Source organism: Lissotriton vulgaris, chromosome 3_1 (genome assembly GCF_964263255.1).
Source record: "Lissotriton vulgaris chromosome 3_1, aLisVul1.2, whole genome shotgun sequence".
NCBI classification, from domain to species: Eukaryota; Metazoa; Chordata; class Amphibia; order Caudata; family Salamandridae; genus Lissotriton; species Lissotriton vulgaris.
In genome coordinates, this window is record NC_141689.1 from 1,742,114,453 (window position 1) to 1,742,139,528 (window position 25,076).

The following is a 25,076-nucleotide window of genomic DNA, read 5'->3' on the forward strand; positions in this document are numbered from 1 at the left end:
ATGCACCCCAGGAATGCTGAACAGCCAAGGTCGTCCAGCGATTCATAGACTATCTTCCCCCGCGGTCGGTCTCGGACGGGGTGCTGGACCTATTGGATAGGCCCCTCACTGACGAAGAATTGGGCACGGCCCTGGGTGAGCTGAATCCCGTTAAGGCACTGGACCCTAACGGCTTCCCTTGCAAATTTTTCAGGCGGTTCCATGTGCAGTTGGGTCCCCGCCTTCGTCCGGTAATTGAGGAGGCGCGTGAAGGTGACGTACTCCCTCCGGATTGGAGACACGCCAAGGTGATGGTCTTTCTGAAGACGGGTAGACCCCCGGAGTGCCAGGCGTCCTACCGTCAGATCTCGCTGCTCAAATTGGAGGCTACGGTCCTTGCTAAGGCTCTGGCCAATAGGCATTGGCCCCACATTGCAGACCTGGTTCATCCGGACCAGGCGGGCTTTATGCCCCGGAGGGCGACTCGACATAATATTAGGCGTGCAGAGGTAGCAATATCAGCCTGGAGGCGTTTGGGTGAGCAGGCAGCGTTATTTTTGGCGGATATGGACCGTGCCTTTGATTCCAATAGTTGGACGTATTTGTTTGCCCTGTTGCGACGCCTTAATTTGGGCGCGCGATTCCTGGCCAATATACAGTTGTTATACACCGACCTCACGGCCTCGGTGAGAGTTGGGGGTGAGGTTTCTAGGTCCTGCTCGGTTAGGCGGGGAACGCGGCAAGGCTGCACCCTCTCCCCCTACTTATTCGCGCTCTGGCTGGAACCCCTGGCGGCGTGGGTGCGCATAGACACCCAGCTTAAGGGCTTTCGGTGGTCCCCGGGTCTCACGGACAAAATAGCACTATACGGGGACGATGTTTTGTTATTCCTCACCGACTTGGACCAATCGGGCCGCGGCTGCTGCGCATCTTGTAGATATTTAGAGAATCCTCTAGCCTCTATGTGAACCTGGGTAAATCAACGTTATGGATACTCTGTGGGCAGCGGCGGGCTGGAACTTGGGCGTCGGGCCTGCAGTTGGTGTCGGGAGGGGTGAAATACCTTGGGGTGTATCTGTCGGAGGAGGCAGCGGTTGCCTCCCGGGATCACAACCTCACCCCGGTATGGGATTGCACGTGCGATGACATGAAGGCGTGGTCCCGTATGCCATTGACCATTTATGGTAGGTCAGCTATGATTAAAATGGTTGCGCTCCCGCGTCTGGTTTATCAGTTACAGAACCACCCACATCCGATTCCACCCCGCTGGTTCCAACAAGTTAACTCCGCATGGAGAGGGTTTTTATGGGAGGGAGGGATGGTACGGGTGGCATTACGGACATGCTTCTTATCTTCCTACACGGGGGGCTCGAAATTCAGACGTACTTTCTTATTATCAAGCGGCCCACCTGTTGGTCTTGAACGACTGGTGGTATGGGGACAGGAGTGATCCAGCCTATGCCGTGGAGCGGCATCTTATGTGCTCGGCGTCCGTCCATACACTGTTGTACTCTGCACCGCTTCGGCGGGGTCTTCCATCTGCCACGCAGGTGGTCTTCTATGTTTGGAGGCAAGCGCTGCGCAGAATGGGATGGTAGAATGTACTCACCCAAGAAACCCCTCTTTGGCACAATGGTCGCCTGCCCCAATTAGATGCTTTGTTGGGCTTCTGGGGGTGGGATGCAATAGGAATCTCCTCACTAGGAGACGTGATGTCGGGCTGCTCCTTGAAGTCCTTTCAAAACCTACAGGACGAATTCGGGATACCCCGCTCCCAGTTAAAGTACCTCCAATTTCGACATGCACTAATGCCATACCCGACTGACCTTGAGCAACTTCCCGAATTTAGCCCGCTGGAAGCAAAGTTGTTCATGTATATATCAGACGCTGGTTTGTCATTGTTCTTCCGACTTCCAGAGACTCAGTGCTGCGTGGGTGATTTAGAAGACGATTGGACAGAGGCCTTAGCGAGTCCTAAGAGGGCAGCAATTTCCACCCACCTACGATTAATACAATTTAAATACCTGCATCGCACCTACTTCACCAGGGAACGTTTATGGAGGGCGGGCATGATAGGCTCTAGACTGTCTAAAGTGTGGGTCAGAGGTGGGCACACTTACACACTACATGGGGGTGTTAAGCTCTACACAGATTCTGGAATGGAGTTTTTAGATGTGTATCCGAAGTGCTGGCTTGGGAGCTTCCCCGGGACCCGAAACTGGCCTTGCTGCATGTCATGGAGGGCAATCGATATAAACGTCATCTGTTGCTATTTGGCCTGACGTTGTAAAAACGAGACATTGCTAAAGCTTGGAAGGCGCCCCAGGCCCCGCCGTTGGCCGCCTGGAAGAACGGCATGGACTTCTGCATGGGGCTAGAGCAACCCATCTTTCTGGCCAGGGGGCGCCCCCGCAAGCACTTTAATATATGAAAGAGATGGGCCGACGACAGGGTGCTGGACTTGGACCCCCCCCTAATCGAGAGGGCCGCCCTCCCAACAATCTGACAGATGGACCTTTAGCTATGCTCAGGTGGTGATCAGATGGACTTGGCGTGTCCTTGTTTTCGAAATGGTTATTTTACCATTCAGTAATGGCAGCAGCGCAATGGTGGTGGGGGGGGGGGGGGGGGGGGGTTGTTTGTACGTTCTGTAAAAGTCTGACGATGTTATTATTGCTAAACTACTGGGTGCAGCAGACTCCAGGGATCAGAGCTAAGCATTCTATGTACGTGCAGACAAATAAAATGTGTTTAAAAAAAAAATATATATATATATATATATATATATATATATATATATCTGGGGATCGTCATAACTAGGGATCGTGCAGAGACGATTAGAGCTAATTATGGTGCAGCGATTGACACGATCACCACATGTGTAGACCGCTGGATCACCCTCCCACTTTCGCTGGCAGGCTGAGTGGCCCTGATGAAAATGAAAATTCACCCCAAACTATTTATTCCTTAATATACCCTATCATGCGGGGAGTGTTTTTTTAATACCCTTCGATCGTTGTTGGTCAAGTTGGCTTGAGGTGGGAGGAAAGCTCGACTGGGATGGAAGCTCAATACTCAACCTTTCTCCAGGGGGAGATTCGAAATTATACTACCCAAGCGCCCAAGCTCATTTCGCCATGTATTGGCTACATCCACCGCCTTACATGCCGCATTTGGCTGCTGATCAAGGGTACATGTGGCCTATGCCCTATCTTCCTTTTTTGGGGCGCGTGTTCCAGGTGAGCTGAAGATGCATCATACTGTATCATGCACCAATAATGCATGGGGCCGTTTAACAAGACTAATGGACAAAACCCTACCTTACTCCCCTCTGGTGCCACTACCGTATCTGCCATATGCCCCTGTCACACAGGAAGCGTTGTGTCGAGATATGCTGCGAAGGAGGAGGCTGCAAATGTGGGGTGATTTGTATCACGAGGGGCGGTTCAAAGACCAAAAGGAGCTGTTGACTGGGGACAGTGTTACCCCTCTTGAACTTTTTCTGTACATCGGGCTCAAACATGAACTACAGGGGAATACTCCAGGCTTCCCACAGGTACCCACTCAGCTGGAAGTCTTACACACCACATTAAAGATGGCTGGACCATCAAACGCTGTATCACGCATCTATAGAGCGGCGCTGCTGGAATGACCGCTTGTGTTGCCGGCTGCTAGAGGCACGTGAGACCGGGATTAGACTCCGCACTCACTGATGAGCAGTGGAACTACTGCTGCGCGGAGATGGCGGAAATCACCGCTAGCAGCAGACTGCGAATAATACATTTTAAAAGTTTTCATAGAATATTATTGCCCCCCTGCGCTGCTCCGTAAATATAAAATCCAGAAAGATGACGCTGCCGTCAAGAAGGGGCTGATTTCTTGCATCTGGCCTGGTCCTGTCCTCAAGTCTGAGTGTATTGGCGGGAGGTGATGGCGGCGCTGGTGGAGAGGATTGAAATGCCGGTTCCACAGTCCCCGATGCTTGCTTTATACAGCAGATATCCCCTGGGTGCTTAGAAAGTTCACTGCTCTGGCCCGGTTACTGGCTAAGAGACAGGTGGCCTGCAGATGGGGCAGGGGGAGGGCCCCTAAATTTAAAGACTGGTTGCAAGACTTTATTTATAGTAAAGACCAATTGACAACGTATGCAGAGTTAATACCAGTCAAATGCCCCGGATGCTCCACCAGTGGACAAGGATGTGGCCTCTTCCACTGGCTAGTGCAGCAGAGTGTAGTATATGAATGTCTTTACTATTTATTCTAGCTGTGGTTATTCTGTGGCTGGGGTGAGTGGGTCACTGGTTTCTAGGTGATATGTCTGTTTTTACATTGGTCTGCTGGGCCCCAGGTTTGGACTGTAGTTGGATAGGGGAAGGTGGGATAGGCTTTAATGCATTGTACTTACTCATGATTGAACTCGGTTGATATCTGGAACCGAACAAACTAATGTATTGAATTAACCTATGTCACATAGCACGACAATCATCAACTGTCATTGTGAGGCCTTTGTTTTGCTTTTGATGTTTATTAAAAGATCAATAAAGAAATTAAAATTTAAAAAAAGAAAATAAATGCAGCAACTCTACAAACATGGTGTGTAAAGGGCACGCCAGGTTTGTAGACTTGCTATATTTCTCTTCTTAATAGAGCTGCGCTGTGGGGTGAATGTGTGACTTTTTAAACTTTTCTGTGCTTAGCATAGCGTGCCCCGACTTGAATTTTCCTGTTTCTGTCATTGCATCCAGAGATACGATACATCAAGTAACATCGTACCTACAACAAGTCGGACTTTTGGCTTTTGTCAGTGGTTGTTAGTTGCAGATGATAAACAAGCAGCAACTATGGCTTGTATATAATATGGAAAAGGCTTCCACTTAAAGCTCTGGTGACACCATGACAATGTTGCTGCCCCTGAGATTCAAAAAGAGAAGGGAAGCAAGTGTTAGTGAAGGGAATACTGCCGACAGATGGATCAGTCATTTATACACTTGCAGCTGCCATTTGCTCAGACCTGCATCTTGGCAAGATTAAAAATCTTGGCAAGGCCTAACCAGCCTTCCACCCTTCTTAGTTTGTTCAGGTGAGCACGGTTACATAGAGCAAGCATTTAGAAATTACAGGATGGCCAAAAAGGCTCCTTATAGAACCCCCAATGTCGATATGCAGAGACAGTATTTCTGAAGCATTGCCATACCATACTCGCGGTCTTCTCTGACATATCTTTTGTCCTTTTTTCTTCCACTCCCCAGCTGCTCTTGCCGTCTCCTTCTCTTCTTTTTCCTCATTATCAGTTCCGCTCCACGTTTACCCACTTTCCCCTTCTCTTCCATCCCATTCTCGTCTCCATTTCCCTCTCGGTGCCTGTTCTTTGCTTTCTCTCTTACCGGTTTTCCATTCTCTGTTCTCCTTCCCAGTTCTCCAAAGCCTCTGGCAGCCTTTCTCTTTCTCTTTCCTTCCCTCTCTTTCCAATTTCACCATTATGGTCATGGTGTGTGTATCCAAATTGCAATCTGCCTTAAGCCCCTTAACGTGAGTTGTATGTGTGGAAATGCAACGTCTTTTCAGTTTTTTAAGCAAAAGTTTGGAGTGATATTTGGCGCTGTGCACAAGCGCAGTCTGGTTACTAGCACACATAGGCATGGCTGCAGTGCTCAGAGACCCTACACTGCCGCACACAGAGGAAAACAATTAGAGGGAACATTGGTCAGGGCTGCCCCCTGTCGCAACTCCTATTCGCCTTGGCGATAGAGCCTCTGGCTGAGTTGTTTCAGCAGGGGGGAGAGAGCATGGGGTTAACATTAGGGGGAAGGACGCACATCATATCCTTATACACAGATGATCTATTCATGTATCTCTTTCATGCAGCTCGGGGGCGGACACGGCCCTACAACACTTGGAGATGTTTGGGGAACGGTCAAGGCTACGAGTCAATAAACGCAAGACATCTCTTCCCAGTGGCTGGACCTTTAGTGCGCCCACCGGAGGTGCCTGCGGACATTAACTGGGCTTCGGAAACCTTCCGATATCTGGGTGTCCAGATCTTCCATTCCTTGGAGGACCTGAGAGAAGGGAATTTGGGTAAAGCCTGCGATTTTACTCCATCGCCGTGGGAGGGGTAGGTGCTGACAAGCGGTCGCCTCGAGCGTAGAAGGTAATTACCGTACAGCTCAGGCCCCACAAGGACAGTCTGTGGGGACCTTCTTCCAGGGATTGTGGAGCGGGCATCCACGCAGGTCTCCATCCTGCCTTGGTACTTTCGACCACGCAGGTTGTATATGGTACATCTGACAGCCCGGATACGTTTTTTTAAGTTTATGAGCACACTAAGGTCCTGAAGAATTGCCTACACGGCATGAAACATGTTGACCACACCATAGGTGAGGGTTGAACGAAGCCCAACTACTTTACTTTGAGCTTCGGTACCCCTCCCTTCACTCTTTTAATAAGGCAGTTAGCCACACGAATAAAATTGTCTGAGTGGACTATACTGACCTTTTTTTAAATCACTCCTTCACGCTCACTACTTCACCCCCCAGCCCCCTCACACGCACTCATCCACTGGATAGGAACAAAAGAACTCCACCAAAGTGTAGCACTCCGTGCTACCCGTCAGGCATTGCACCGCCAGCCGGACGTTGGAGCAGGAGGCCAATGATGAGACGAAACAACCATCAGGTAGGATGACAACAGTCGTCCAGCTTTTTAGTTGTTTGAGGCATCCTAAGTTCCGATAAGGAATTCATTGTATTCCCCGGTACACCTGTACACATCCTTCAGTGAGAGAGACACTCTGTTAATCCTTATTCCTTTGGGGAACTTTGTACATTCTTTTGTTATTAAAGCCATGCGATCCCTTAGATCTAGTGTCCAGTTTTGAGGTACGCTACGCCTCCCCATCATGGCCAGGATATCCTTGATAAAAATGATTATGCTCCCCCGGGTGTTATATTATTTTGCCAACATGCCAGTGTTATTGCCTGCAGCTTGGTTTTATAACTTAGACTCCGTGGTGAGATATCTAGTATAGGGAGATGGCAAGTGTAGAGTGTCACAAACGATATTGAAACGCCCTAAAGATGCAGGAGGTTTGGGAGTCCCTGACTTCGAGTTGTACCAGCTCGCGGCCCAGATGCAATGGCTGGAGGGTGTAAATGTAGACAGGACCTTTTTAGCGGAACCTGGTCAGAGCCCCAGTCTCTTGTTGGCGAAACTCCTGATGCACACAACAAACGTTCCCTACACATCTTTGTTGCAGACCACGGAGTTACAATGTTGGAGGAGTAGCATTAAGAGAATACCGAACACTCCGAAATACTCCCCAGAACTGCCTCTGGTGGGGCTGCCCCACAGCGAGCCTCAACAGGTTATGACCGCAGAGTAGTTGGCTCCTTGGGTGGAGGTGGGCCTCAAAACCGCAGGGGACTGTTATCAGGAGAAGATTTTGCTTCCCATTGCAGAGTTGGTGGAGGGGTGTAGCTTGTCAGCTGGCCAATTCCTAGTGTACGAGGGGCTACAGAGGGCGTTCGCTCAGTTATGGGATCGGAACAGAAAGGAGCCGGAAACGCATACAGTGCTGCATTCCTTGATTACTCTGGGCAAAGCAAGACACCAAATTAAATGGTTTTACGAGTCCTTGTGCCTGGCCTCGCTGACCCCAGGGTCCGGTTGCATGAGAAATGGTAAGTCATTTGGAGAGAGACCGCACGGATGCAGAATGGGGCAGGGTCATGGCGACCCCTAAGGCAGTAGCATGGAGCACAAGGTTGAAATATGTACAATTTAACTATGTGAACATGACGTATTTTACTACACACCGGATTTTTGAAGTTTTGGGAGGAGAGCGAAGGGGCTGTCCAAGATGTAATTGGGAAGATGCCGATTACCTTGACACGTCCTTGGCATGCAGGGTCACACAAACATTTTGGCACATAGTACTCCCGGCGCTCAACACTGCATTAGACCGTACGCTTCCTTGCACTGTGGAGGTCTGCAGTTGGGACTCTATCCTAGGCCACCTAAACGTAAAGTGGGAAATAAATTCTTAGATCTGGCCCTGGAGTTGGCTAGACTGTGTATAGCACTCACATGGAAAGCACCTACAGGACCGCAAGCTTCTGTGTGGTGGAGGGAGGTAACGACGTGGATCGGGCAGAGGAGAGAGTGCTATGTAGGGAGGAGATGAGAGGGCTGCGTCAGAAAGCAGAACAATGGTAGGACATATTACATGCATGGGAATACCTGGACTCCCCAAGTGACACGAGCGGAGAAAGCAACACCCCTCTAAGTCTGGAGTGAGTGTCTGATTGAGATGGATTCCTCCCCTTTTCCCCTCTGGGCCTGATCCACGGGATTGGCTGGGTGAGCGGGTTCCCCCTCACCCCCGGGCACCGACCGAGACTTATGACGTTCTATGTACGCATGGTGCCCTACTGGACACTGACCGGCAGCTAGCATCCCAGTTCTTAACTCCGTTTGACATGTTTTATAAACATAAGATCCCGGAATGGCGGAGACACCCCATACCCAGACAAACACACTCCGAGTATGTACATTTGTATGGGACTGTGTGGGCAAGGAAGCAGGCATTTTTAACCAAGGTCCTGTAATGACAGAACAGGGTAACCCTAGTCACTGGTAGAAATGCCTACTGGACCCGCCACTTGCTGATATGATCATGCAACAGAGCAATTGGCTACCAGACTGACCTTTGCATAATTCATCTTCATGATTGATTACTACATGTTTTGGACACTATATTATGGAGTGAATACTAATGTATGTGAAGAGTTTCCTCGTCTCGTACTCCTTGCAGCCCCCAACAAAGGTTTTGATTTCTAGAAGCAACTCTCCTAGCAGCAATTCGTCAAGCAGTATTCTAGAAGCAATTTATCACGCGGGATAACACACACATAATTAAAAGTAAAAAACAATCCAAGCAAGTTTTTTTTTTTTTAAAGCATCACAATTCCACCAGTGTAAGACATTGAAAAGCGTTTCAGTTTCCCAGAGTGTTAGCTGTACTGAGCTCATGTTTAAATTACAGTAACCTTGTTTTGGACCTAACAAGTCTACCATTCACCCCAATTAATTATTCACTTTCTTACATTGGAAACCTGGAAAAGTAACATATGGAAAGGTGTTCTCTTGGAGTAAACGGAAGATAACACTGTTTAACCAATCAAAGGCTTCAGTAGCTCTATTTTTTTTTAACCATCCTAGTCTTAATGTGTGGAATTCCTTTCTTTCATTTCCGCTCCTGGAGCTGGGGGGGTAAAGGGTATGGGGTCAGAAGAAACCCGAAGGATGCATGCATACATGCCTAGAGATCTGATCAACTATGAACACAAACAGACCGCCTTAATACAGACCACCCAAATCAGACTAAAACATGGGCAGTGGAGCAGTACGCCCGCCCACACTATCCTCATACCATCCAACACAGGTCTAATACAAATTCAAAGCAGCAGGCCAGAGGTTAGTTTTACAAGCTCTAGTTGGCCTTCTGCTATAAAAAACACTTAATAAATAAATACATAGGAGTAACCGCCAGCCTGGAAACACTGGTGCACAAGATCAGGTACAGAAATATTATGAACTAGCAGCCCGTCCCGACCTTGTCCGGGAGCAATCAGGCTTCCCGGACCCCCGCCCGCCCCGACATTGTCAAGCAGCCTGGGCCCCCGCCTGTCCCGTCCCCCGCCTGCCCCGTCCCCCGCCTGCCCCGTCCCCCGCCTGCCCCGTCCCCTGCCTGCCCCGACCCCCGCCTGCCCGGAGCCTTACCTCAGCCGCCGCTCCTCCCCCGCACTCCTCATTTCACCTCTCCGCCGCTCCTCGCCACTTACCGCTCCTCCCGCCTGTCCGCCGGTCCTCACTACCATTCCGCCGTTCGTCACCGCTCCTCCCCCACGCAATGTCCGCCGCTCCTCCTCGCGTTCCTGGAAGCCGCTCCTCCCCGCGCTCCTGACGTCAGCACGCAGGTCGTGGCCGGCGCTACTTCGAAGGGACTACTTTTTTGTGTTAATTTTTTTGCCAGCGCATATTTTTATACTTTATATAGCCTATGTCCATCTGCACACCCTGACAATTACAATGATGTATCGGGTGTGTGGATTGGCACTGTGGTTCCCGAGTTTACCCACCTCGAAGGTGCAAAGTTCTTCCTTTATAATAGTAGTATAGATAACAATACAATATATATGATAAGGTTTTGAGGGCATTACTAAAGAAACAAGTATCAAAGACTGATTGTGTACTATATTTTTTCTACATAATTATGAGAGAATCGGTCTTTAGGGACTGTGTAGAGGCTCTCTAGTACGGCCAGTGTTTGGTATCTCTTTAGTTCTCTGAACCTTTGGATGTCACTTATGTCAACAGAAAACGGCAGGTACATAAGAACAGAGATAAATTAACAAGAACAGCATTTTCATAACAGCAGTACTTTCTTTAGAAAAATAGAAGAAAAAGCATTGTTTAGTTAACTTAAGATGGTTATGATTACTAATGTCAAAAGAGAAGGGTACACTTACATAAAATCCTCCGCCAGCAGTTGCAACGCCAACAAATATGTAGTATATCATACCGCTGCCAGAGGAACCAGGGGCATTGCTAGCAGACATGTGCCGAACAAGAGCTAAAACAACCAAATTGTTACATTAGTGTACCTCAACACAATTCAGAGCATGAATTAAGAGCAGGTAACAATCATTTACATACACTTCTATAGTCTTGCTATTGCCTACTTTCCTGAAAGGATGCAACTATAGTTTTCTTAGGCTTCAACACCTGCACGTCCCTTACCCCATCTGCTATGCTTATTTTAAATATATTTAAGTATAACAAGCCTAGATGATATGAAACTCAGCAAGTAATGAGAAGGAACCTGAAAAATATTTGATCCTTACTTGTAAATTTGGTACAAAGAAAAAAAAGAATTTGCTAACTATTAGCAATGCTTTAGCTTTAATGGTACCATACATAAATTAACTTACTAAATGACTAAATAACCAGGCATCTGGTCAAAATACCAATATACAACTGGACAGCTATATTCACAGTGGCCGCTCATTAGCTTTAATAACCTCTTAAAAATAATAAAACAATACTTGATTCATCACAATATTCCCTATACAATCAAGGTACCTTGGATGTAAGCGTTTTCTTGTTTATTTTTTTTTATATGTTTGTAACTGCCATGGGGATTATTTTAATTTGCATGTATCTGTAAATGTATTGCATTCTGGAACAATTATAATAGGACACACAAAGAGCCGGTGACATAAGTACATGTTACCCATAGTTCTAAAGCCACAACTATTGATTTTGTCAGTGTTTTATGTTTGTAAAATTATACATTTTCTGTTAAATTCCATTATTCTTAGCTACTCTGTGGTTGAGCAAGGGGTTTTACCAGTTTAACACCATGTTTTTGTTGTGAAGTTTGGATCAGAATCTCCAGGCCTCATTCTCTGATTGACTGTAGGTATAAACATTGCAGTCTGTAACGAGCACATATTTCACTATACTATTCGACACTAATCCTTTATGGGTTCGGGAGTAGCATGCTACGCGACAAAAAAGCGCTATGACGCCTCGTCAGGGGTAGTAAGTGCTATATAAATGCAATTACAAAACAATTGTTAACCAGTCAAAATTGGTACTCCTTTTGTTCAATGCAGCAGAATTTAAGGAGTCACTCCTGATGGGATTTAAAGCTGTGATCAGGCGAGATGGCACATATCTAATTCATAGAGCTTCAACCCAGTTCACCATAAGGTCAAATCCTTCAGTGATATGTAAATGTGAAATGACACAAATCAGTACAAAGTCAAATACTGATCGTTACAGTTTGAAAAACTGTTAGCAGGATGTTACCCAACGTTGGTCCACAGTGGACAATTCTCTGGCAGAATGCGCTATAGTAATTCCTTCTAGATCAAGAGTAACAATCTGACAAAATAAAATAGCTTAGCCCAAACAAATATGAAGCCATCTCAGTCATATTTCAAGTGTCAAGTCATTGCATGACAAAATTGCTGTGTTATATTGTGTGGATCATATTAATGTCTTGGCTCCTTGCTTCAAAACCACTATACTGTTATACTGCTCTCCTGCGTCTTGTTCCTTGTTTGGGAAGATCATCGATACTAGTTGCTACACAGTGAGTCTATTTATACCATCTGCACATAGGGTGAATAAGTATGATCACTGAATCTTGATTTCTTTAATTACACGTTTATAAGCTACTGGCCTAAAAGTTTATCATCTCTGAGGTTTAATCCATAAAAGTATCTGTAGAGGTACATAAATAGTCAACAAAATCTAAAATCTGCTAAGGCTTCTTAGCTCTTGAAAGAATGTCATTTCACTAAAACATTTCGTAAGATGGCTTGTCTAAATTAGTCTAAAACGCTATATGTGTGCTCCATCATGTATGCTCCAGGTGAGTACTCAATTCTATTGGTGAAAATATGTCCTCAAAGCAAAAGTACATCGGGATCTTTGGATTCTTACATTTAAACACCATTCACTTGTTTTCTGCAATGGTTCGTTTACCATAGCTGTCATCTGGTCCTCAGGCTCATTTAAGCTCAAAACTACTTCCTGGACAATTTACTACATGGTGTTCACTTGTCTAAGGTGAGCTCTTCCTATAATTTGATAAATGTGGTTTATTTTGTCCTTGATTTTTCCTTTCTCTTTTAAAGCCTGCACATATCTAGGTTTTGATGCATTTTTACTAAACTGCTTGTTTGAGTGGAGCCTTGCTCTGGAAGTGCAAGAGTACTCCATGGAACTTCTACATGTGTCTCTTTCCTTCTACTGACTTTACTTTCACATTCTGTGCCTTCCAGTACTCCAGGGCGACATTATGCCTCACTCAGAGCATATCATTCAATACCCCCTGACTTTTGCGAAGGCAGCAGTGTTTTACCCTCATGAACACTTCATATAATAGCCTTAATTATCAACTCAGAAGTCCCATTGGGAATTCTAGCAAGTGGATACTTCATAATCTCTCTTCTGTTCATTAAGCGACTGCCACTGGGACACACAGACTCACACCTTGTTGTGCTCCATATTCTCTATTCCGGAGGATAATATTTTCATTTATTTTAAAGGTATAATCACCGTTGAGTCTTACACAGCTAAGCTCCTGGACCACCCTATTGATGTACAATCCTTACTGAAAATTATTTGCTCGAGTCGGCTATTGTCAATTTGTATATACACATTCGTAACTTGACACAGTTTGATCAATTGTGAGCAAAAAAAAAAAAGAATTTTTAATTGCATTTACATGAATAAAGTTCTTCTGAGCTATTCTAATAAATATGTCTTGAGGGTATGGCTGGCTGAAATAGAATAAGAGAGAACAATATTCTACTGTAAGTTCCCAACTAGTAATTAAACAATCTGGTGATAGAGTCTCCTATGAACAATTGTTTTAGTGTTTGCAGTAATAATTAAAGTTTCTTTCGTGGTGTACTGAGAGCCGCTTGTATCTAAAAAGTCACACTCTTATGATACATAAGGTCTGATTTGGCATTGAAGGGTAACTGGAAATCCTTCAAATTCTGGAATCAGCATTTAATCGAGGGGAGAATCTGGTTAAGGAATGCCCTCCAACAAAGGACTGTTATACTGGTACAGACATAAAGCAGCTTACAGTCCCACCTTAATCACCTGCAATGGAAAACAGATTATATTAAATGTCTGGATATATTATTTGCCAAAAAAATAGTACTATGCCGAGAGAAAATTATGGTAAAACATTGATGGACCTGGAGGCTAATGTTGACAAAAAGATAAAACTACCACACTTTATGTCTGGATTCAGAGCTATAAATAAAACGGTCTATGAATATCCCCCTGTGGCTCCCTAAGAGCTTTTCAACAAAATTAAGAACCATACTGATGCGACTAATTTGGGATTGGAAGGGAGCATAAGTGGGCAGAGACATTTTAAACAGACCAAAGGAAGCAAGGGGATTAGCTGTACCAGGCCCCCAAATCTTCTACCTTTCTGCACAGGAAAATTGTGCACAATTCCGGTTCCTTCCTCCACCAAACTGTAAACACATTATTAATGGCAAGATATCTGACTGGAGAGAAGGGGTCACTGAAAACCCCAGTTTGCACCACACCCCAAATCTCTAGGAATGTTACTAATATGAAACATGCATGGAGTGGTACAGCGCAATTGAGTTATTTGCCTCATGTCCAAACTCTGCTCCTGCCAATAGTTAACCACGCCCACTTAACATCCACTCACATAGTGAGCACTCAGGACAAACCGAATAAATTAGGTTTGACCAATCTAGGGGATTTATTTTCCGAGGGCAAGTTTATCTCAATGTCTTAATTGAAGGACAAAGGGGTGACAACTCCTTCAGACATATGGGGGTATCAACAACTGCAACACAGAACATGCAGTCTGGAATACCTTCTTGAGCCCACCAGCCAAGTGAGTGCTACATACTTACAAAATTGATCAAGATGGGGAGTGTGGACAGAATGGTTTCGGTTATTAATGCTTTAATTATCAAAGCACGAATCATGACCGAAATGAAAGCGAAGGAACAATGGATACAGGACATTGGCCCCTCCTTGGTATAGATGAAGGATGCCTTCTAATAACCGGACACTTCAAATTCTTGTGCAGGTGGTCTGCCTCTACACCCCCTCCCAATCAATAAAAAAATGTGATACCTCAACCGTAGACGTTTGCCACCGATGTCGAAGGGAAGTGGCGGATTTCTTCCACCTGGCGTGGCAGTGCCCGAAATTGCAGACTACTGGGGGGACATGTAATAAGGACCAGAGGGGTGAGTAGATTGGGAGCCCTGCTGCCTATGGCAATGATAATTACACTGTTGCTGTATGTAAAAGACATTCCTAAGATTCATCTGCGATTTGTGGCTACGTCCTTACTACTCATGAAACGGAGGGTAGCAATGTGATAGATGACGAGGTCAGAGCATACAATGGTAGATAAGAAAAAGGACATGGTTTACTGTAAAGAAATGGACAGACTCTTTCCCAGGGGTGCTATACCCCGCTGGCAGACTGAAAGACTTTTGGGACCCACTAAGGACATCTTTTGTCGGCGGATGAAGGTACCACCGAGATAGATGTAGAATTGTCCCACTAGTGTTCAACTATCAATATGTAGTTTGAGAACACAAAGGCAAATGGGGTAATGGGGAATGCCTATCTAGGAACTAATGATGGACGTTTATGATGAAGGGGCTTTTCAGGGACTTCCTTTGAAACTATGTATGAATATCCTGCTAGATACATTGTGCAGACATGGGTGTTTCTTGGTTGTATTCTACTACAAAAATGATTTGAATTAAAAAAAAAAAATTATAATGTATGTAATGGGCCTGGAGGAAACATACTTGTCCCCCACGGTTAAAACCTGTATCTTTGTTAAAACCTGCAAAACTAAGTTTTTGTAGTGATATTTTGATAGCATATGATCTACTACTATTTCGTGGATTGGGACAAGTATTAAATAAAGGGTTAAAAATAGGGGTTTTTATAGAGAAGATCTGATAAAGAAGGTTCACGGAGTAAACCTGAACCTGAAAGCCTAATAATCCCTCCCTAAAAGAATCAGCGCTTCTAGTGTTCTCAACAATTGCCCTACTTGTAGCATTAACGTCCCCCGTAAATCTTTTTACAAAAGTCTCGGCCAAAACAAGAGTTGCTTCTCAGCACCTCATGCCGCCCACTCTGTTCCTGCACCCCTCACCTGTACTCTCTTGTTCAAAAAAAGAAGATAAAATAAGCACCCCGATCCTCCCTCCTAAATATTTTCTACAAGCAGACTGAGGTAACACTTGTTCGTCTAATTTACAGGATGTTCTTTAGATTCCATATTTCTTGTCTTGCTTTGTCTGCAATGCACTTGTATGCACGAAAGTAACTAAAGGTTAAATGATTGCACTGTTTGGCTGCATCTAATCTTTAATTTTTCAATTAATTCTTCCCCAGTGCATGTTAAGACATTTAACCCTACTCATGGGCTTTTCAACATAGCCATTCACTAAATATACTGTTTTGTGTCCTGTTTAATTCACAAGTATCTACAGTTGTAGCTTGTGCATTAACATGAATAAAAACATGGTAACAAAATTGGCATCTGGATGGGGCAGCTACGACCGATATAATATCTAAGAATATATATTAAAAGCAAGGGTAGTACTGGGGAGTAAATGGTTGCTTCACAGACACACTGATATAATACTAAGGATTCACACCATGTCGCTACCAGCCATTTGCAAACTTCTCAATGCAAGAGGAACACACAAAGAGGACATTTGAGAGTTGAAGCAGAGGATCCATGCATGGTGGAGTAAAGTGCCCTTTTTTGCAATCGTCACCCCCACTTTTTGCCTGGTATTTGATGTGATTTGGACTGGAAGTGCACTGGGTACCTAATAACCAGGTCTCCAGGGCCAGATCTCTTTCACAAAACTGTGCAGTTGTTTTCCCCAATTGGCTATACCTATAACACCCTCTAAGTCCCTAGTAAAGGGTACCCCTTTTACCTAGGACCTGAGGTACTAAAAACGGTCCCCAAAGGCAGAAGCAAGAATTGTACCACCCCAACGAACCCCTCACTAAGATCGTGCAAAACTGCCATGGCAGGCTGCGTATCTTGGTGCAGACAAAAGTGAAAACACAACTTGGCACAAGGCCTGTGTGCCATGCCAGGAGACACTGTATGCAGTATAAGTAAGCGCCCCTACAGTAGGTCTTATAGCCCATAGGCAGGGTGCATTATACTACATGTGAGGGCATACCTGTTTACAGGTCCGTTCCATAACTGCCGTAAAAGTAATCAGGGAAACTATTTTAAAAGCATCTGCTGGACACTGGTGAAAGAGTTCCTCCGCTATATGAGGGCTTCACTGAAAACAGGGATATTTGGAGTCAGTGATTCAAATTCCTATTTATTTAGACCTTAGTATAAATACATCCTAAAATCATACACAGAAAAAAGTGGTTAAAACATATCACACAATATAAAAGGAAAAAGCAGTTTGGTGGAGGGTCTATCAACCCACAAGGTCCCTTACAAATTATTCAACAGACCTTTGAATGACTCCCGTATGGATTTGAAATCTCCCATTTGCGCATACGCCAGTTAAAAAGGTCATGTCTACCAACAATTTGAGGGCTTGATCCCGATTAGTAATTCCAGAAGTGAAAAAAATGTGTTTTAAAAAGGTTTTCCATTCAGCTAAAAACCATAAACCGTGGAGTAAAATATGTGTCACATTACATTTTGCCTTCATCCCAAATGTGTACTTGCCCTGCTCATCTCTCGTTGCTACTTTGGTCTTCTTATCTATGTAACATGGGTTGATCCCAAACCAGAATTTTAACACCGCATTCCTGTGCTTGGAGTTTGGTAAGGCCACAATATAAGGAAATTTATCATTATCGCTCAAACCTTTAACCAGAAATTGAATGGCCGATTTAACCCTCAAGTAAAGCAGATCATCCTCTCTAGCACTTTTCGTTTTAATGCTGCGTAGCTCCTGCTCAGGGATTTGCATCCCTTTGATCCACTGATTTGGCATCAGCGACAATTTTAAGCAGATTTTACCTAACATATGTCTTACTTGGGAGGCCCAGGTCTGTTCACTGTTCTCTATTTCCGCTTCACTGAGGTGTGATATTTTGGGGGATTTCCTCTCTATTTAGTCTCTGCTAGAGTGTCAGTGTAGCTGGTACCCCTCAAATAGCTCAGGTCGTTAGCTGGTATTCAACCCTTATGGCTTGGATCATAGTTGATGGCATCCAATCAGTCATTTGTGAAGCGCACTATATACCCATGAGGGTCTCAAGGCGCGTAGGGGGCGCTACTGATCGAACCGCCAGGTCTTGAGCATTCTCCTGAAGGTCAGCAGGTCTTGGGTCTGTCGTAGGCTCAGTGGGAGGGTGTTCCATGTCCTGGCAGCGAGGTGGGAGAAGGATCTTCCGCTGGTGGTAGTTTTTCGGATGAACAAACCTAGGGCCTACCACTGGCCACCAGGGATGAGGCGCAGGTGGTAGCCTGCGGGTGGAGGAGGGCCTCGAACTTCCTCAGCAGCGGCAGCTGGGGCAGGGACACACAGGCGGTGCTGTGCAGAGGGGGAGCGACCTACCTAGTGGGTCAAGGATCGTGCGAGGAGCCTTTTCACACAATGACCCTCTTCAAGATTCCAATCCAATTTGCCACCTAGGGTTAGCACTTCCAGTCCATACTGGAATTAGGGACAAACCATTGCATTAAAGGCAGACAATATGGACGCTGGGAGGGCCCTCCATACTTCCGGTAAAACAGTTTTAAGCCCCATACAGAGGATAATGCAGTTGTTTTTAGCGATTCAATGTGATTTCTCCAATTTAGCTTGGCATCAAACAACATACCCAAGTATTTATATTTGTCTACCACATCAACTCTATTTCCCCCCCAAGCACCAATATAAACCCCCCCTTTCCTTTCCCCAAAACCCTTACATTAGTCTTGTCCAAGTTAACCATAGGCTTTTGCTTAAGCAATAGTCGTGGAAGGAGTCCAATTTCTTTTGTAGTCCTACTTCTGCCATGTCCACTACCACCAAATTGTATAGTAGGCATGGGACGTGGGACGTGGGTCCCAATCATTTTAGGGCAGAGGCCGTCCACGTTCTTTAAAAGGTTTGGCAGATCCGACAAAAATAAGGGGGGCCAGGACTCAGCCCTGTTGTAGGCCATTCTTAATCTGAATTCTCTTCTATAAGGTCCCTCTGGAATCCAACATCACTCGGACCCAATTCGGACTGTGTAGCTCCTGAATGAGAGCAAGAAGTGCTTCGATGATGCCGAGCCACCTCAGCATACCAAACAGCAGCTTACGGTTGACCAAGTCGAAGGCGGACGGAAATCAACAAGAGAGAAAAATAATCGGTCCCTCAACTCAATAGATGTATTTGCCATTGCTGATAAACTAATGCAGTGGTCAATTGTTGATAAGCCTTCTTTAAAGGCACCTTGCTCAACCGGCATCAAGTGATTTTGCTCCCTCAAAGGTTTTGGTGGGGTGGGGGGGCGATGAGGACAATATTCCCTCCAGATGATAAAATGGAAACTGAAGTTTAAACAGTGGCAGACCAAACATGTCTCTCTGTAGCCATACAGCACATCGTCTAAGTCTACTTCAAGCACTGTAACCTGAGGAGCAAATTCTGTGGGGCTCTATAATCTGTTTGTTTTGTTATTCAATTGTGGTCACTGGGGTGTTGAGACACTTCTAAAATTGCTGTTTGTCAGGCAATTTCTTGAAACAGAGGGGGCACCCGCATAGGGGTGTCCTGCGTGAATATGCGTGGGCTACGACTGGAGTTTGGGGGGGTGGGGGGGCTGACCAATGCCATTGGTATGATTTGAATTTTGGTGGGAGGCAGGGACTCCGCACAAGCCCACAGATTCTGGCTCCCTGGTGAGAGGGTCACTACGGGAGCAGCAGGAAGGCAGGTCAGCCATATTAAGACTGGGTGGCCACCCTGCAGCTGTCTCCAAAAAAAAAAACAATTGCACCCATGTCATCTCTTTCACCAGCACCGCTATTACGGATACAAAATGTGTCTGCTGAAAAAATAATTTGGGGGGATATTTTTTATTTGTGTCTGGTTGTATTGCAAGGTGAGCTTATGGTTGGCCAGAAGGCAGACACCTTAGCAGCATCCATTCCAGAACGTTAGGCAAATTTGGCATTTAGCTATTTTTTTTACCCCAAGCATGGGTAGAGAGCACATTTAAGCAATGCAGCGCTCTACAAAAACCTCACATATACAGTTAATATAAAAGTCATGCTTCACCTTCAATACCAATATAGACTATAGAAATAGAAATCATGACAAATCAACATTTTTTGAGCGACTCATGGGAACGTCATCAGGCAATGGTGGCATTTCAGAATGTTTCAAAAAAGTATTACTTTTAATAAATGTCACTCAATTCAGTGACACAATAAATACTTTATTTTCGTTTTGAATGCTAACATTTATTTGGGGTTATTTGCTGCTCCAATACATCTTTTGACTGTTTGACTCCTGCTTTGACTCTCAGAACCAAGCCAGAACCCTGGTACGGCTCTCCTCAAGTTTGTCCGTGCCCCCATAACCACCTCAGAAATGTTGTGTCTCTTACACCCTGGAGATAGTAAGTCAAATATTAGATTAAACCCTCAGGTTTTACAACATCGTTAGGTGCAGGACGGTTAACAGAAGGATACCTAGAAGTCTAAAAGTTAAATGTTTTCTCAGTTAAAATTTAGTTTAGTTCTTGGGGAACATTATCTTACAAAGCTGCATTAACTCCTTACAGACAAAATATGGTGTAGTTACCAAGTTTCTAGTCCACGTCCAAACATTCCATAAAGGAACAGAGGACAACGTTCCAGGTTTATTTAACCCCTTCGCTGCGGCGGCTAATCCGCCGCAGCGCTAAGGAGGAGGGGGGGTGGGGGGCGCGCGGCGGTCCCATGCTTCTGACGGAACCGCTCCGTCACGGCTCGCGGGTGAGCTGTGCTTGTGACGGAACGGTTCCGTCACGAACCCGCCCGCCCATTAATTAGTCAGCGCAGGCGCGGCGAGCGGGCCGTGACGGAACCGTTCCGTCACAAGCACAGCTCACCCGTGGCTTGTGACGGAGCGGTTCCGTCACAAGCATGCAATGGGTTAAAAGCAATAGGAGACAAATTTGCAGCGGACAGATAAACATGCATAAACTGAATTGCTTTGGGTGCTGAACAGATGCATAAATTTGGACTCTAAACAAGGTGGGTGAGAAAGAACATAGTCAAACTACCGGATGAGTGACTTACTTTATCTTACATTCAAACAATATCAAAAAGAAATAAATATTTTCTCCAGAACAAATAGTTAACAAATTTATATCAGGTTAAGACATGGTGCCTCATCTCATCAGTTTTTAAAAGTTAACTAATGATGCGATGCGGCAGGATCAGTTTACTATGAATGCCAAAAGCAAGGAAGAGTTTATGGTCTTGTTAACCCCTTTGCTGCTAGGCCTCCCCCCGGTGCTAAGCCTTTTTTTTGTCTATTTGGGGTAGTTTGTGCTTAGGCCCCTGTAACGTTTTGAACACAAGGTATCTGCGCTAAATTTGCGTCCTTTTCTTCCAACATCAGAGGGATTCAAAAGGTACCCAGGGTTTCTGGATTCCTCTGGAGGGGACCCAGAAATTAGCCAAAATACAGCTGAATTTTGTTTTTGTTTTTTTAAATGGGGAAAAGTGCAATGAAAGTGTCTGTTTTTTTCCCTGCAAATGGTATCGACTAAAGGTTTGTGGGGCTGAAATCACCATTTACCCAGCTTATAGGGACTGACAGACTTTTGTCAGAAAACCAACATTTTTTACACAGTTTTGGCATTTTACTGAGACATAGCCTATTTTTGCTATTTTTTGTGCTTTCAACCTTTCAGTTCATGGTAGGAATGGGTATGGAAGCAATAATGGATCCTGGAAAGCTATACATTTTAGAAAAGCAGACAATTTTGAATTCAGCAAGGGGTCATGTGTGTATATCTTTCAAGGTGTCTTTATAGAAACCAACAGTTGAATATAGGAAAAATTGAAAATGAGTTGAAAAAAACAGCCATTTGTGCCAACGTTTTCACCTGTAACTTCTTCAAATTATGACAGCTGTTTGAAAGCAATACACCGTTACATCCGCTGGACTTTTCTGGTTGTGGTGATATATAGGACTTGTAGGTTCACTAAGAACCAGACAAACCCAGAGCCAAAAACCGAGCAGCGTTTTGCAATGGTTTTTATCATGCAACGGGTATATAGCGATTAATTTGGAAAAATATATACAGGGAAAAATCGGTATGAAAGACAGTAATGTATTTCTGAAATTGGAACAAAACATAGAGTTTAGAAACAGTAGCTATTTGCACATTTCTGAAATTGTGAGTACCCATACTAGCATAAGAATCAATTATAGGACATTTTTCAAAGTGACTTCTTTTTTACACAATGTCTTTCATTTGGAAGGCAGAAACGCATCGAAAGTCAATAACAGTTGCTCTACAATTCTGTGTTACCCTAAGTTTCCCGATAAAAATGGTACCTCACTTGTGTGGGTAGACCTAGTGCCCGCGACAGGAAACGGCTCAAAACGCAACAAGGACACACTTCATTTTTACAGTGAAAACTGACCCTTTTTTTGCAAAGTGCCTAGCTGTAGATTGTGAACCCTAGTTCTGCCGGCACCTAAGGTACCCTAAGAAACCTATAAAAAAATTTAAACTAGACACCCAGGGGAATCCAGGATGGGGTGACTAGCCTCGCTCTCACCAGGTTCCGTTACCCAGAATCCCTTGTAAACCTCAAACTTTGTCAAAACACATTGTCCTCACATTTCTGTGTGGGAAAGTTTTTGAATCTGCATGGATCCACAAATTTCCTACCACCCAGCGATACCCCAGGTCTCTCGATAAATGTTCCTCACTTGCGTGGGTGGGTCAAGAACCCAGGACAGGCAAGGACCCAAAACGTATTGAGGAGACATCAAAATGACCTATCACAAAACAACCTGGTTTTGCAAGGGGAATCACCTGGGTTTTTGGCCCAGGGCTCGGCGGCCATCTTGGGAAACCTAACAAACCCACACATGTCTGACAACTAGACACCCGGGGGAGTCCAGCGAGGTATGGCTTGCGTGGGTCCCCCAAAGTTTTCCTACCCAGAATCCCCAAAAAACCTCAAATATAGCATGAAAAAAAGAATCACTTTTTTCTCCACCTACTGGTCTGTTCTGGCAAGTGAAAACAACCTGGAAAGAATGGGTGTTCTGTTCATTGAGAAAGTGAATTAGCAACAAAGAGGGCTTTAAATCTTGTTTTTATATTGACACATTTGCTGTCTGTTCAAGGAAAGGGGTCAAATATCTGTTTGTCTTTTTACTAGTTGCTGCTTGGAAAATTGAGTTTATTTTACTTTTTCTTACTACAGTAAGAGGTTTTTGTCAAGTCATCTGTTTGACAATCATTGTGAAACAAAAAGGCTGTAAAGTATTTTTTGTTTTTTACACATTTAGCTTTTTAATGAATAGTATAAATATTTCAAAATATATCAGTAATTAAGAAAGCACTTTTTAGGGCTCGGCGACGTCACCACTTCGTTAGGAGTGGGGCGGAGCTGCGAGCTCCTATTCTTACGGGGTTCCGACTCGTGCTGGAAAAATTCCTCTGTGCGCGAGTTTTTTGAGTAGTTTGTTTTACCATCTGCATGGTAATTGGTCCTTGCGGTGCCGTTTTTCTAGTAGCCTTATCTCAATAGGCCATGTGTAATTATCTTTTGCCACTTCCTGCATTTTCTGTGCGGTTTCGCGCACGGCAGTCCATTAATTTTAATTAGGAGCTGTCAGGGTGGCCTTCCAATGCAATCCAGATGCTCGGAGCGCGTTCACCATTCAGCATTGCATTGCATGTATCAGGCGCGCGTTCGTCTGCGCAGTGTAATGTGTTTGTGTTAGGCGCGCGGCCAAGCCCGTGCAGAACATGCAAAAAGGACAAATGATAGTGCACATGCATACACATAGCACAGTATAACGCGTGCCAGGTGCTGCAATGCCAAGTCAACGGCAGATTGTGCGCTACACAAATGCCAATGCAAAAAATACATAAGAGCAATGCGCGAGGGCACCAGCTTTTCATGCAAGGTGTCGGGTGGAGGCGGAGTTTTCACTGTACAGCTGTATCACTCACTGTAATGCGTTTATAGCGTTTTCTATGTAAAGTGCCCATCCGCGATATAGGAAACTGTCCCTATAGGCTTCGACTAATAATTGTTTTTAAGATTGTAAATTGATGTTTTTGTTTTTCGTTTTCCGTCTTCTCCTGCGTAATGCGCTCAAAAGTCACCCTTTGCTCCACGTAGCGCTGCGCTAAAGAGGCACAATAGATACATATGGTATGCCATGCAGCCCTCTGCAAAGCATTGAGGCAGCGGCACTAGGGTTAACAGCCTTAAACATCACCTGAATTCATACATGCATGCAGCTGAGAAACAGAGAAGCGGATTTAAATACATAATAACATACATAAAGAAATGTATTACTTACAAAAAGGAAAACAACAAAAGGGAAAGGCACAGAAATAAACACCTAATAAATAGGTGACAACCCATGGCATTGAAGGAGAATGACGCCGGCCATACTCACAGAGCCGCGAGCGCCTTGCTCCCGCCTGCTCCACTTATGACAATCCCACCTTCTGCTGCTGCTGCTGCTGCTGCTGGGACCGCTCAGAAACAAGTACAGAGAGAAACACAGGAACCAGCCCGGAGGCCCCTCTATTTTATAGAAATGATGATAATAAAAAACAAGGCCCGCAGTGGGACTTTTGCGGTTCGGCTGGAAGTGCAAACCTTAACCATCCGATCACATCACAGGGCTTTGAATGCCAAGTGGACAGCTCCTCGGCGGCCTAGGCCCCCTCGACAGCGGCCCGTGGGAGCCGGGGGGGCTCTACCATCAAAGGTACTCTGTGGGACAGTCCTCCATTGGAGGGTTACCCCGACCCTGGACTCGGGGGGGGCATTACCAGGGTCTTCTACCTCCGACCCTTATGGTCATGTCCGACTTTCATTGTTCTCTTTCTAGTTATCGCTTTTCCTTTTTTAAGTTTTGTTCTTGAGGCTCCTGTTGGGTTTGGTAGGGTTGCTGGGGATGGGTCCCGGTGGTGGTGGCTGGGGACTTGGTATGGCTGTGGTGTGTCTGGTTTGTATCTGGCGTTGGGCTACATTGATTGGAGCGATGGGGGGGGGGGGTGTTGGACTTAATGTCGCCTGTTACAATAGGCTCCTGGAATGTTAAAGGCCTTAATTCTCCTCAAAAGCGCCAGAAAGTGTGGAAGTATATTCTTGATCATCAGCTAGATGTGGTGGGCCTGCAGGAGACTCATTTGGCCCGTAAAGATGAATCTAGACTTAAGCACAGGCAGTATCCTCTGATTTATAAATCTTCAGCCGCTACTAAGCACCGAGGGGTTGCGCTTTTGTTCCGCTCTTCACTTCAATTTCAGCATGT

The 25,076-nt window shown here is 45.2% G+C and overlaps 1 protein-coding gene across 1 annotated transcript in view; it reads right to left on the bottom strand.

Moving 5' to 3' along the window:
• MGARP (mitochondria localized glutamic acid rich protein) overlaps positions 1–25,076 on the bottom strand; it is a 358,811-nt gene that overhangs the window by 304,369 nt on the left and 29,366 nt on the right. Inside the window, exon 2 of the mRNA XM_086962171.1 lies at positions 10,509–10,612. Coding sequence (XP_086818297.1) covers positions 10,509–10,612 — 104 coding nt within the window. The remainder of the gene's footprint in view (positions 1–10,508; positions 10,613–25,076) is intronic.